Source organism: Schistocerca gregaria, chromosome 10, assembly GCF_023897955.1.
Source record: "Schistocerca gregaria isolate iqSchGreg1 chromosome 10, iqSchGreg1.2, whole genome shotgun sequence".
NCBI lineage: Eukaryota > Metazoa > Arthropoda > Insecta > Orthoptera > Acrididae > Schistocerca > Schistocerca gregaria.
Window position 1 is genome coordinate 124,955,709 of NC_064929.1, and position 14,836 is coordinate 124,970,544.

The 14,836-nt window shown below is 39.3% G+C and overlaps 1 protein-coding gene across 1 annotated transcript in view; it reads left to right on the top strand.

Annotated features, from left to right (window-relative positions):
• Window positions 1–8,048, top strand: part of LOC126293431 (ras-related protein Rab-8A) — a 246,654-nt gene extending 238,606 nt beyond the window's left edge. Inside the window, exon 6 of the mRNA XM_049986656.1 lies at window positions 101–8,048. Coding sequence (XP_049842613.1) covers window positions 101–202 — 102 coding nt within the window. The 3' untranslated portion in view covers window positions 203–8,048. The remainder of the gene's footprint in view (window positions 1–100) is intronic.
• The last annotated feature ends 6,788 nt before the right edge of the window (window positions 8,049–14,836 follow it).

Consider the following 14,836-nt stretch of genomic DNA (forward strand, 5'->3'; position numbering starts at 1 on the left):
AGTGTGTGTGTGTGTGTGTGTGTGTGTGTGTGTGTGTGTGTGTGCAGCAGTGGCCAGTTTCATTTCACACTGTATGTACCTATCCACATTCTGCCTGCAGGCGAGCCTCTTTGACAGCAATGAGAAGTCCGAGGGCTCCAAAGTGGACCTGAGCAAGTCGAAACTGCCCGCCGGAGCCGAGTCGTGGCGCTGCGGTTGCTAGTCTGCCTGCTGCCCCAGGCTCGTCCACCCAGCTCTCCAGGAGTCACAGTGCCGGGGGACGCGCACTTCACCTGCGCCGGCATCCTGCAGTCGTCCGGGCAGCTACTGTCTCTGGTGACTCCGCTGATGTCACCGTTTCAGAAAAGTCATTTTTGTTGTGTGTCCTTTTTTTAACCTTTTGTAGTTCATCTCACCTAAGGTCGGCGGTGGCAGAGCACCGCCGGTCCGAAAGGTGGCAGAGATCTGCACACACGGAGATGCGTATAGTGTGAGCGAAGAGGAAACTTGGACGTGTTTTCTGTATTGTACACACTGAAATAAATCTTCTCATTTCTTCCTCCTTTTCCCCAAAAATAGTAAAAAATTTTTCACCAGTAGAATTCCCTCGAATGAGTTACCGCTGCACTATCGGATGAGGACATCCGTCCTGAGACAACTGTGCATCTCTGTACGTGACAATAGATAGCAGGTGTGTTAACTCATTTGGATGCGAACAAAACTGCCACTAGCTTCTCAATGTGGAGCACTGACTGAAATGGTCAACACAAGTAGAGTGTTTTTAATGACTTTTTTTTTAAGTGGTAGATCTATATTGGTTTGAACTGCCACATCTGTTTGATGCACCTGCATCCTTTCGAAATAATATCTAATATGGAAAATTTGCTCTCAATAGAAGATAGTCAACAGTGACCAAGGCTACATCTGTCACTGCAAGCATTTTACTATGGATTCTCTGCTGTTCCAAATACAAATAATTTTGGAGCACTCCCTGCTCTGCAGATGAGAAAAGAAAATGCTCATCTAGTTGCTTTTTAGGTTGTGAGTACCTGTATCAGGTTTCTTTTAGAAATTATAATATGACATAAAAGTAATTGGTGCTGTGTACAAATCTGTATTATGAGGTCAGTCAGTTTAAATAATAATTGTTTTAGTTTCCAAGTAGACTTGTAGTTTCAATGCTTGTTCCACCATTGTCTGGGTACATCATCTCCTCTTGATTTTTTTAAATTGTTATTTTGGTTCATTGATTTAGTGGATAGAATGTTCTGAGACATTTGTCATTTCTTTGGACATATTCAGCCACTTTGTGGGGCACTGCCACTAAAATTTCCTTTGTACAATCTGGAATACTGTCTTTTCTCTTTTACTTTCAAGAAGATTTATAACTCGAATATGATGGCTGCTATGAAGAAATTTTTAAAAGACTGTACTTTGAATATCGTAGGTACTTCTCATGGTGTACCAGTTCTGGCTGATAGGTTTCTATTTTCCATTGACCAGTGTCTTCAAGAGATATAGTCTTCAAATTATACTTCTGTTGCATTTTGTAGACTGTAATTCCAACCATACATGATACCGCAATTCAAAAATTTGAGCTCTTTGTTTCACTTGCATATTAAGCTCCTTTAAAAAAGTTATTGTTGAAGCTCTCCTCTCAAACTATATCATGAAATATGGTAACTGTCTGGACAAAATGGAGATGTCGTTCATACAGTGTGCAAGAATTTCAGATTGAATCCTTCACACAGAGTACACTGAGAGATTAAAACTGTTTTCCACACCAGGGCTAGACACTTACCATCTGAGCTAGCCAACTGTGAGTTTTATACATATGGTTCAGTTGGTTGTTAAGAGCTCTAGCTCCACAAGAGCCAAACTTCTGGTGTGGAATCTGAGTCCAGCTTACACTTGTAACCTACCAAGGAATCTGATTTCAGTGCACACTCCCCTGCCGAGTTAAAATATTCATTACAGATAAACAATAGTGTTTCTGTACATCACTGAAACCATCATCTTCACCACCTCATACTTTAGGCATACATAACTACACTTAGTGTGTCCACACTGGTCCCCCCCCCCCCCCCCCCCCCCCCCCCCCCTGGTTTATAGCTCCATTTCACGAGAACTTGGTGGTGTATTTTTTCATGTGGACCACATGCCTGTGTTTACAGCACATCAGATGTTAGTAAGGACGTATCAACTGCCACAGACATCTTCCACTAATTCGGTCCTCACAAAACAGGCATCTTTGATCAGGAAAACAGTGTTATTAAATGTTTTAACACGAAAAACATTGTAAAATTTGACACAATTTTTTCTGAAGTAATAGTGCTCTTACAAACAACTCACATGCTTCCACTGAGTAAAACCTTTCTCAGATTAAAGAGAGCAAAAGCGCTACAACTATTAGCAATGTGCTTGCACCTTCAGGGAATCCACTGTAACCGACAGCATTATCCCACAATTGTCTCTTTTTTTGTTCATAGGAGGAAAAGAGAAGATAAGGACAATGTTGAGTCACTTATTACTTTTTTTAATCATCATTTCCTTCGTTTTACTGCACAAGAGATGGTGAAAATGTAATACGCAAGTTTGAACTTGGCTCTACAGTATTATGTGGAAGTGTGCAATGTTTTCATTTGTGATACAGTTTTATGGTAATGTTAAGTACATTGTAAGGGGTAAATGTATATAAGATTTAAGAAAAAGTTCTAATATTAATTCTTATAGTATTTAGGGAGCTGCAATAACCAACAGTCTAAAAGCACTGTCAGCACACAAACACTATTGCAAGAGAACTAAAGCTGGTCTTTAGTAATATCGATGTTATGCTTACAAAACCCCATGTCAAGCTGAGAAAGAAATCCTTTTGCTTTGAAATGATGTACATTTTAATTGATTGAGCCATATTCTGCACAGATCAGGTATGTGTGCTGTGAACATTATAGCAATGGGGTATGTTACATTTGTTGAACTTCTGGAACAAACAGAACAGAAAAAAATAGTCATGTATGGAGACTTTTTACAGAAACTTCAAAGAGAGCAAAACTTGTGGAATATGGTCCACAAAAACTAAGACTGCTATGAGGTAATAATTTTTTGATGCCTTCTGTTTTAAGCATAATATTTTGCTTCATATTTCCTTTTTCACTTTCTTTCATTTTTTATATTATTTATTTATTTGTCTTTTTATGACATAAATATTTCTTGTGTGTGTGTTCGTTACATTTCGACATAAAGAATATACAGGTGCTGATGAACTTCACTCTTGTTTGCTTAAGTTTACCTCAAGTACACTGATAAACCAGTGTTTGAAAAGTAGGAAAAAGAAAATGTACTCATTAACTAAGAGAGAGATATTGAAACTGGTGAAAAGGAAACACACACATCACATTCTTTATATTATTTCTTAATGCTCATTTCAGTTTCCTTACAATTTATGTCTTCCCTCATTTGCATCCACACAGACTCTAAAACAATATCAAATTCAGACGAAAACCTGGAGGAAGATGGCTGCATGTTTATTTATGTAGAAAGTTAACTACAGTTATACACACACAATGTTGATCCTCTTGACGTCTTTGGATAAAATGTTTGTGTTGTAACTCTCCTACTTGCAGCCCCATCACCCAAAAAAGCATTACAAAGTTTTGGCATTACTCTCAGGGTTGTTTATAGATATATTGTTAACTGTAAGCATCCTGTAATGAGGAATTCCCAAAGGTATGTCCACATCAAATGCATTTTAAGTGAATAATGGTAGTCTCACATATTCACTGTCTGATTCTGTAGCTTGTCAATTAGCATGTCTGGCTGCTCTACGGAATACCCTAATTCGATTCCCAGTACTGCCAACAATTTTCCCTCAGTGGGAAGCCTGGAACGGGCTGCACTCACCATTGTGAGGCCAGTTGAGGAGCAGCTTGGCCAAACAACAGTGGCTCCAGATCACAAAAACTGACAACGCCTGGCAGAATGGTGTGCTAACCACATCCCCCTCCGTACCGCATCCAAATGACCCCATCAGGCCAGGACAACACGGCAGTCGAGCGGTACCAATGCGTATGTCTGGCCAGAATGCGGAGCTGTGTCCACATATTTCTCTGCATTCTTCTTACTCTCAGCACCAGAGTAATAGTGCAGCTGAACTAGACATATTTGTATTTAGAGTCTGTTTATTCTGACTTCCACCATTGCCATTATTGTTTCACAAATATGGCTGTTTTATGCACGATAACCTGTCTGTACAAGGGTGGTCCCATAAGTACCCGACCAAACAAAGAAAACACAAAAATTTTGGAAACAAATGTATTTATTTTTCAACATAATCTCCTTCCAGCTCTATACACTTCTCCCAGCAATGTTCAATATGTTTGATACCCATTTTATAACGATAACTGTCTAACTCCTCAAAATAGCCATTAACTGCTGACATCACGTCATCATTTGTTGAAACTCTTCTACCACTGAGGCGTTTTTTCATGTTTGCGAACAGAAAATAATCAGATGGGGCTAAATCTGGTGAAAAGGATGCATGAGGTAGCAATTCAAACTTTAATTCATTAATTTTGGCCACTGCAATAACAGACTTGTGAACTGGTGTATTGCCTTGAAGAAATGACACTTTCTTTTTGGACAAATGTGGCTGTTTTTGCTTGATTTCTTCACCCAAATGTTACAATAAGTTCGCATAATACTCGCCATTGGTAGTTTTTCTTTTTTCAAGGTAGTCACTGAAAATTATCCTACGCACATCCCAAAAAATCGACACCACGACCTTGCCTGCAGATGAAACGGTCTTCACCTTCTCGGGAGTCAGTTCTCCAATTTGTGTCCACTGTTTTGATTGTTCTTTTGTCTCGGGAGTGAAGTGGCAGACCCATGTTTCATCCACAGTCATGAAACAGCTCAAAAAATCTGCTTTGTTGCTACAAAACTTTGCTAAACACTCAATTGAAACATCTGCACGACACTGCTTGTGTTCTAGTTTGAGCCAACGGGGCACAAACCTTGCACACAGTTTCCTCGTGTCCAAATTTGCAGATAATATGCAAGTACCACACTTTTTGAAATGCCTACTATACCTTCTAGCTCGTGCACTTTCAGTTGACAATTGTCCATTACAGCTTTGTGAATTTTATTCACCATTTCTGGAGCCTTCGCCTCATTTGGTCGACCACTGCGACACTCGTTTTGGCAGCTATACGTCCTCGTTTAAACTTAGCTACCCAATATTTTACTGTTGTCAGCGAAGGAGCAGACTCTCTCAAAGTAGTATCCAGCTTAGCTTTAAAATTGATAGAGCTGTGGTCTTCCAAAAAAAAAAAAAGGTTTCTCATGATAATGACTTATTTTCTCCATTTCCACAAGTTCACTTACACTGTTCACTACTGATGAGTACCAAACAAATACTAAACAATATGGTGTCTTCAAACTTGAAACCTATGCTTCATAGATTGTTTACTTTCTAATCCAGAGATATTTTTCAACAACGACTGCAATCTTAGCTTGGAGGTAAGTGGTACTGTGCATTTCACTTCCATGTAGTTTGCTACAGTATGTGAGTTGATGTTGGATGCCAGTTTTCGAGCATTCGCAACTGACTATAAGTGAATAATTAGAATGGGAGTGTAATTCTGGAAATGACTGCCAGACTACAGACAAACAATTGTCCGATGTGTCCTCTTTGTCCAAGGTGCTGCTTCGGTGAGGCACCAAACAGCATCTTCCGAGTGTTACGGAAAGTATGAGAGAGGTGCCGGCAGATGGAAGTCGTGGGTGGTGAGGCACATCTAGACAGGTCAGGCTTGGGGAAGTGTGGCAGGTGGAAGATGAGGGTTCCATTTGGATACTATGTTTGGCATCTGTGCCATATTTGGGATCTGTAGCTTCCTAGGCCAAATCTGGGGTTCTGGCCCTACTGCCACAAATTTTGTGATGACTCCTCCTCCTGTTCTTCTTCGTATCCTTACGATGTATCTTCATAGGGTAACCACATTAAGTTTGTATTTGGCAATGTTAGTGGTAGAGGGCAGCCGTATGCTCTTCCTGTTGCAATCCCTTCTTCCCTGGGGTGGCATTTGAATACCCCATCTGCCTGTGTCTAGCACTATATGATGTGAAATTGTGATTGTTTTTGAAATGTTTACGAGTTGTGTAACTTAGACAGTATGTGGGTACTGCCCAGTATTCACTTAGTTGGATGCGGAAAACCACCTAAAAATTTATATTCGGGCTGGCCGGCATACCAATTCTCATCATTTATTTTCTGGCTTGATTTGACCTGGCGTCACTGGGCCTTTCTGAATCCTGGAAATGGCATTCTGACATGTGTGTCTATCTGGGCAGGTCAAATTTGATCATAATTAACCCACAAACATACCATTTTAGAGCAACTTTTGAATAATGCAGCATTTCGGATTTATTATTTAGTTATGTAAAATTTTAGTACACAATTTATGGTTTTATGAACTGATGAGACTAAAAAATTGAAATCATTAAGTCATTCCACACAGTTTATTAACCTCAATATGGAAGGGAAAGAAAACAGAAAACAGAAGGTAGAAATTCATGTTCATTCAAAACTCAGTATCTTATTTTAAGAGTAATTTATTGTACCTATAAGCAAACATGTTTTGTAGATGACATAAGGGAAACAAATTGCACCCACATTTTATTCAAGCACAATACTTTCCCAAGTAATCAGTTTTAAAAATGAAGTTTTAAATAATCTTGTTAGCTAACTGATTTGCATCTAGACTCCATGCTAATAATGTTCCTTAATGTTTTCATAGATTAGCTGACTTAAAATATACAGTTTAGTACCGAACTTGTCTACTGCTGTGGATGTTCGAATCCTGATTGACCACAATTTTGAAAATTACCTCCATCCACTCTTGTCTGTGATCACAAGCAAGCAGCAATAACAGTATTAGGAAAATACCTCTGAGACAGTAGTGTGCGAATTAATTTACACTCATCATCAAAATGAGTTGTCGGTGGAACCGTCAGAACTTTGGAAAAGTAATAGATCTATACCGAGGACACTCAATGAAATGTTTTGCTTCAGTACTTTGAAGAGATACATCAGTTTTGTGGAATATAACAAATTTTAGGCAGCCAAAATTGCATTAACCATTAGTTTAAGTCATATTTTGCCAACTGAAGCAGCACATGTTCAAAATTAACATGAGGAAGTGCGGGTTCTGAGAAGTAAATGCTCCCTGGAATAATTTTAGCTGTCCACTAAACAGCTCAGCTGAAAAACCTACACAAAATAATCCTGTTCACACCTTTTACGATTATAAGTAGGCTGTTGCCGCAGTATTAAAATGAAGACAATTTCTCTGCTTAAGATTTTTGTAGAACAGCCTGGATAGCCTCCCTGTAAATGTGGTTCCGATCAAAAAAGAGATTCACTTTGCTTGATGTCTACTAGTTGCCACTTGTGATTTGAAGTAGAAATACAGTGACGGCATACTTTTGCTGTAACTCTGTATCCTCGAGGACATTTCTCTTGGAGGAAAGATGGAGCGGTGTCCTGTCACTACCATGGGGACACCTGAAGATCTGCTCGGAGGATCAGTGTCAGGCCAAATACCTGGGAGAGCAAAATTCTCTGAGTGCCCATCCTGTGGAACTTTAGGTAGAGGACAAGCATTGCTTTTACATTATTTTCTATTTGTTTTTCATATGACTTTGTGCTGACATCACAATTCTGCACCCGTCACTCAATGGGGAATTGTTTGGTTTGTTTGGCACGACTATTTTTCCATGTGCAGCTATCATCAGGTAGAGTTTTTACAGGATTTCAACTTAAAAATAGCAAACAACATAAAAAATGTAAGTAAAAATCGCTCCATGCAAATGACGCAGTGTTGAATTTGTTCTGGAAATACCGGTTTCTGGATTCATTTAATTATGTACATATTTTGTTGATCCATTTGTGCATGTGGTAAGCTAGGTTCTAAACTGAGAGCAAAGGTTCATCTTATGGCCACACAGTAAATGTGAGAAGCACAAACTTAGTTGTGATTTGTCAACGACTTACGGGAACAGTGTAAAAACAGCTGGAGATGGTACAATAAACAAAGAAGAAACCCCTTTGAATGCTGGAAAGTAAAAAGTCTCCATACTAAATATATATCAGTAGCTTATTGGTGCATAGCTAAATGTTTAATGTGGGACCAGCATAGACAAGAGAAGCTACTCGAGAAGGAATGTTTTTCTGTTGGTGCGATTTCTTTGTTGTGATAAACTGTGAGCACATTAGCAACTTCGTACATGGCATTCCAAAGCAGCTCACAGCTTCCATGCGATACTGACTGTGAATTTTTCTCTCTGTAAATACGGCATAAAATGCGTAGTTTGATATAGTGTCCACAGGCGCACAAAAAAATGAAATAAATAAATAAAAGCAGGAAAAAAAATGCTGAAATGTAATTGGTGTTAATATCAAAGAAGCAGTATATGTTACTCACACATTATTAATGTGTTAATGATTTACGCACATGTTAATTGTTTACAAAGCATCGCATTAATATTGTATGTTATCATTTGGAGGCAGCTCGCGATCTGACTAAAATGTAGGCTCAGTCTGTAAAGTCTTTGTATGTTTGTTGTGTTTTTTTTTATTATTGCCAAAAGTGATCAAAAACTGGCTTAGCACATCTGTGATTCTCTTAGGTATTTAATGAATGTCTTGTTAAATAAACTGGTGCGCCAAACATAGCCTTTTCTTTGATGGAGAATTATTTCTTGAATATTACCAACTTGCATCCTTTCAAGACAAACAAGCCTGCTGTGTGTATGTTAAATCTGTGCTTTAGTTATGATTTGATGCTTACTACAGCTGGTTTGTCCCACCTTCTCCCCTGCCTGAAAAAATCCTATTCCCTTATGATGCTGCCCCCATGAAGATCAAATGTGCTGAATGTGTAAATGAGAGACTGCTTATTCCTGTTTTTGTTATCCTGTGCTCCTATAAAATAGCACTGCAAAACATGAAGACAGCAACTGAAAGCATACAACATTTGAATTTTTATTTTATTTGTGTGATGGCATGGAATTATTTCATTAGTTTCTATGTTTCTATATTTAGAGCAGCTGTAGACAACACCTGAATGGATGGGAAGACAGATAAACACTTGCTAAACTAAATAAGGTTTTCAAAATCAAGATCAGTATTTATTACCTATTTTGAATTATGAATGTATGACACAGACTTAATGCAACTACAGGGTGACACAAAAAAATAGGAATGTTTGAAATGAGTACTGGCAGCCGTGGGCAGGTGGCAGCACTGCAGGTTCATGACAGCAAATAAACAGTCCACCATTTCAGTAATCATGGATCAGTGGAATGAACAACAGTGTGCGTTAGCCATAAAAATGATAGTTTGGTAGCAGTGCAGAGGGAGTTTCTACATTTTTATAATTTAGGATGTGATGACACGATTCCGTCAAAACACCTGATAAAATGTTGGATTAATAACTTTGAAGAGACTGGATCTGCCTCAAGAAGAAACCAACAGGATGACAAAGAAGTGTGTGTTCTCCAACGAACATTGATGTTGTATGTGACTCTGTCTTACGGAGTCCATGGCGTTCAATTTGTAAGCAAGCAGGGATGGTTGGAATTTCCCAGGAGAGTGTTCACTGAATTATTCATCTTGATTTAAAATCTCATCCCTACAAACTACAGATTGTGCAACAATTGAAGGACAATGATTGCTGGTTATGATTAGGATTCTCTTGACAATGAATTTCTAAACAAGTTGTGTATGTCAGATGAGGCACATTTTCATTTCACAGGTTATGCGAATAAACTACTGTTACTGGGCAAACACAAATCCTAATGATGTTCAAGAGCGCCCTTTACAAGCTATTAAAGTGACAGTATGGTGTGGTGTTTCATTCCATGGGATTATCAGACTGCATTTTTTCGCAAATGGACAGGGAAACATGTCATTGCCAATTGTTACGTGGAGACGTTACAAACTTTCGTTACACCTGCTTTGAACAACTTTCCAAACACACTCCACAGTAATAAATGGCATGTGTGCGAGAATTGTTTGGTGACAGTGTGATCTCATGATTTGGTAACATTCCCCCTCCCCCCCCCCCCCCCCCCCAGATCACCAGATTATCAGTTTGTGATTTTTTTTCTTGTGGGGCTACCTCAAGAGCAAACCCTGGATGAGTTAAAACAGATAATTTGGGATGAAATTATCAGTATCCCAGATGAGATGTTGCAGTGGTCAATGAGGAATGTCAACAACAGATTTCATGAATGTATTCATACAGCAGGATGCCATATTAATGAAGTAATTTCAAAAAAATGATAAATCCCATCAATGTTTCGTAAATGGCAAAGTTGTAAGATTTCAATTACTATGAATGCAATTTCTTTCCTTCATCACTTCTAGTTCTATTGGATTGTGAAAATGTTCCTGTTTTTCTCTCTCACCCTATACTATTTAAAAACTGAATGTTGCTCTATGAGGACAGGATGGACCCATGCTGAGAATTACCAGCAGAAAACTATAAATCTACAAGCAGACTGAATTGCTGATCAGTACTCACATACAGCAGGCGAAACTGTGTGTACTGCCAACAGACAAAAATATGAGGGGATGCTGAAAAATGCCTCAAAATTTTTGTTATTCTGTTCTGAATATCAGTTGAGGTATTACATGTCACACATATTACTCTGTTGACTTTCCTGCTTTGCTGGAGCAATTGCAACCCTCTACCACTAGAGGCCTCAAAATTGTAGTGTGTAACATGATTAAGTTGGTGCTTGAGGAAATTGAAATCATACATTCAAATAGTGCTGTGACATCTGCAGCAATCCGAAGCCTCAAGTTCAGTGCCACTGTTCATCCTCCTTACATTCCCGACTTGGTCTCATCCAATTTCCGTCTGTTTCCAAAACTTAATTAGCACCTTCAAGGACTTCACTTTGGCAGTGATGAAGTGGTGCAAGCAGAGGTAAGGTTGTGGCTCTGTCAACAATGTTAAACATCCCACAGTGACATTATCAACAAACTGTTGTCTCGTTGGGACACATGTGTTCATTATTGGAGTCACTATGTTGAGGAATAAATGCAGATACAGTTTTATGAATTTTCACACTGAAAATTTTCGGACCACTGCATGCCCTCACAAGTAGAAAAAACTATCCGGCCTTACAAAACAGTTAAACTGTCACACCAGACCATACAGAAAGCAGAAAATAGGTTTGATGCAGTGTGGCACATCCAGTATCAAAGGTAAACAGCATGGCTCTGTGGGGTTTTGAGCGATGGCAAATGATTTCCACACATTGTCAGTACATCAGAGGAAATGATTTGTTTATGTGTGTGCTTCATTTGGATGGTGTTTCTCACTCCTGAGCCAGAAAGAGATGGTAGTATACTGACAGGAGGTGTGTGAATTAATTTACATTCTATCTCAAAATGAGATGCAAATGGAATCATTGTAACATAGAAAACTTAATAGATCTATACTGAGATGTTTTGCTTCAGTACTTTGAAGACAAACATCAGACATATGAATGAATCTCCAGTAGGTAAAAAATATGCAATATTATTGCTGTTCTGTCTTTATAAGATATTGTAGTTCCATAATTGTTGTCTTGTTTCTTTAATACCAGTTCATTCAAACTTACTGAATAGTGGAAGTCTTACGATGATGTGCAACAAAAATTTGCAAGCTTTGCACCATTACTGAAACTTAAATGACTTAAGATTATTTCCACCTTATACACTACTGGCTATTAAAATTGCTACACCAAGAAGAAATGCAGATGATAAATGGATATTCATTGGACAAATATATTATATGAGAACTGACACGTGATTACATTTTCACACAATTTGGGCGCATACATCCTAAGAAATCAGTACCCAGAACAACCACCTCTGGCCGTAATAATGGCCTTGGTATGCCTGGGGATTGAGTCCAACAGAGCTTGTATGGCGTGTACAGGTACAGCTGCCCATGCAGCTTCAACACAATACCACAGTTCATCAAGAGTAGTGACAGGCGTATTGTGACGAACCAGTTGCTCGGCCACCATTGACCAGACGTTTTCAATTAGTGAGAGATCTGGAGAATGTGCTGGCCAGGGCAGCAGTCAAACGTTTTCTGTATCCAGAAAGGCCCGTACAGGACCTGCATGATGCGGTCGTGCATTATCATGCTGAAATGTAGGGTTCCGCAGGGATCGAATGAAGGGTAGAGCCACAGGTCGTAAGACATCTGAAATGTAACGTCCACTGTTCAAAGTGCCATCAATGCAAACAAGAGGTGACAGAGACGTGTAACCAATGGCACCCCATACCATCACGCCGGGTGATACGCCAGTATGGTGATGACGCATACATGCTTCCTATGTGAGTTTACCACGATGTCGTCAAACACGGATGCGACCATTATGATGCTGTATACAGAACCTGGATTCATCCGAAAAAATGACGTTTTGCCATTTGTGCACCTATGTTTGTCATTGAGTAGACCATCGCAGGCACTCCTGTCTGTGATACAGCATCAAGGGTAACCGCAGCCACGGTCTCCAAACTGATAGTCGATGCCGCTGCAAACATCGTCGAACTGTTCGTGCAGATGGTTGTTGTCACGTTGTTGACTCAGGGTTCGATCCGATACAGCCATGCGGATAAGACGCCTGTCATCTCGACTGCTAGTGATACGAGGCCGTTGGGATCCAGCACGGCATTCCGTATTACCCTCCTGTACCCACCGATTCCATATTCTGTTAACCGTCATCGGATCTTGACCAACACGAGCAGCAATGCCGCGATACGATAAATCACAATCGAAATAGGCTACAGTCCGACCTTTATCAAAGTCGGAAACATGATGGTAAGCATTTCTCCTCCTTTCATGAGGCACCACAACAACATTTCACCAGTCAACTGCTGTTTGTGTATGAGGAATCGGTTGGAAACTTTCCTCATGTCAGCACATTGTAGCTGTTGCTACCAGCACCAACCTTGTGTGAATGCTCGGAAAAGCTAATCATTTTCATATCACAGCATCTTCTTCCTGTCGGCTAAATTTCGCGTCTGTAGCATGTCATCTTCATTGTGCAGCAATTTTAATGGCCAGTAGTGCATTATTTGACTTTTTGGCACTCTTATCACCCGCTGACACTGTTTCCTACATTTTCACCCTTCAGATGATGAGAAACAACTATTGCAATTTTTAGTTTCATGTTCCATTTTTCCTGACACATGTGCTCATACTTGAACTGTGTTGTGCACCTACAAACACACTGTTCTATACTGTGCTGCTCAGAGCTGTGCTACGCTGTGTGTTTGTGTGTGGTGCAGTGTTGTGTAGCTGACAGTGTCCAATGTGGATGCTACCTGCCTGAAAAAGGAGCTAACACGTTTGAAAATTAGAAAAGTGTTTTCTATGTTTTTATTCATGGGTGTACTCAGCATGGGAACATGGAGGGCACCAAACCCACAACTTTACTCTAAACATATATCCACAAGATGTAATATACCTGAAAATCAACTGAGGATCACTATTTCTGTCCCAGTGTAGTACTACATTACAGGGATTAAGTCTCAGTTGGAACTCAACTACTGAAAACATAAAGATGTACCCTATCCACCCCAAACATAATTACGGTCCTGTTGCCAATTACAGAACTGTAGTCTGGTGACTGTTAAACCCAGTAGAGTCCAAACTCAAAACTCAATTTACTTCCAAAAAGCACTCTGGTAATAAATATGAACTATAAAAAAGCAAAGGAAAAGTGTTATTTGCAGTTTTTAACAATGCTCAATTGTATTCTATCACTATCCATTATTTCTATAGCAGCCATATTTGATTCAGTGGGTATTCTTCAGCATCCACAGGGTGCGCTCCAGTATTTCTCAGTTCCAATAAGTTGGGAGCTCCTTCCTACACCATAAACTCCTTTGAAATTATAATAAAATTTTACATTCATTTATTATATATAAAAATCACAATTCACATCATTTAGACAGCAAAATTTTCATTACTATTCAGCATAACATTTACCTGCATGTAAGGTTGTGACACCTTATCTATGTGACACATTATTCTCATTTTGGCCCGTCAAACCTTGGTCAAACTAGTAAATCGTTAGCGACATGAAATATTTTCACATGTGAGATGTCATATGGCTGCATGTATCTTAGTTATTGATTGAGAGACACTATATATATGCCTTGGTTCTGGGTTGATAATTTGACATCACAAAGTTGGCTGTGTTGACTGACATTGTGACAAAGGACCTCTATCTTACTGAATATTGTAGAGGCATTTTTCTCAGTGTTCATTACAAATATTCCTCGTTCTAGCTCGCACTGGGGCTCTCAGCGACCCTCTCTGCTAGTGATTTTGGGACCTTTGTAGAGGTTTAATATTAGTTTCACTGGTGGTTCCCAAACCTGCACATCCATACATGTGGCTGAACTATCAATTTATAAAGTTGAATTTTCACCTTCACATGTAGGTGTTTGCTGGTGAAAAGTTTTGTGATTGCCCTGATCATTTTATAAGTTGTTTTCTTCTATCCCATGATGTTAGATATGACTGTTAATGAGGAAAATGAAATATGGGAGGGTGGGACCTATAGTCAAGCAAATGCACTGAGCAGTTTGTTTGCCAGATTCTGTGTACAGGTAAGGGAAGCTTAAGGCAACAACCTAATGGAAGCAGATTAAACAACCTACAGAACTGGCAAAAATGTGTGTAGCTTAATACTGTATTAGTGGAGGGTAACTTTAACAAATGGTGAATATCAAAGGGCTGCTGCTACTTGTCATAAAACAACTGCAGCAAAATTCTTTTCA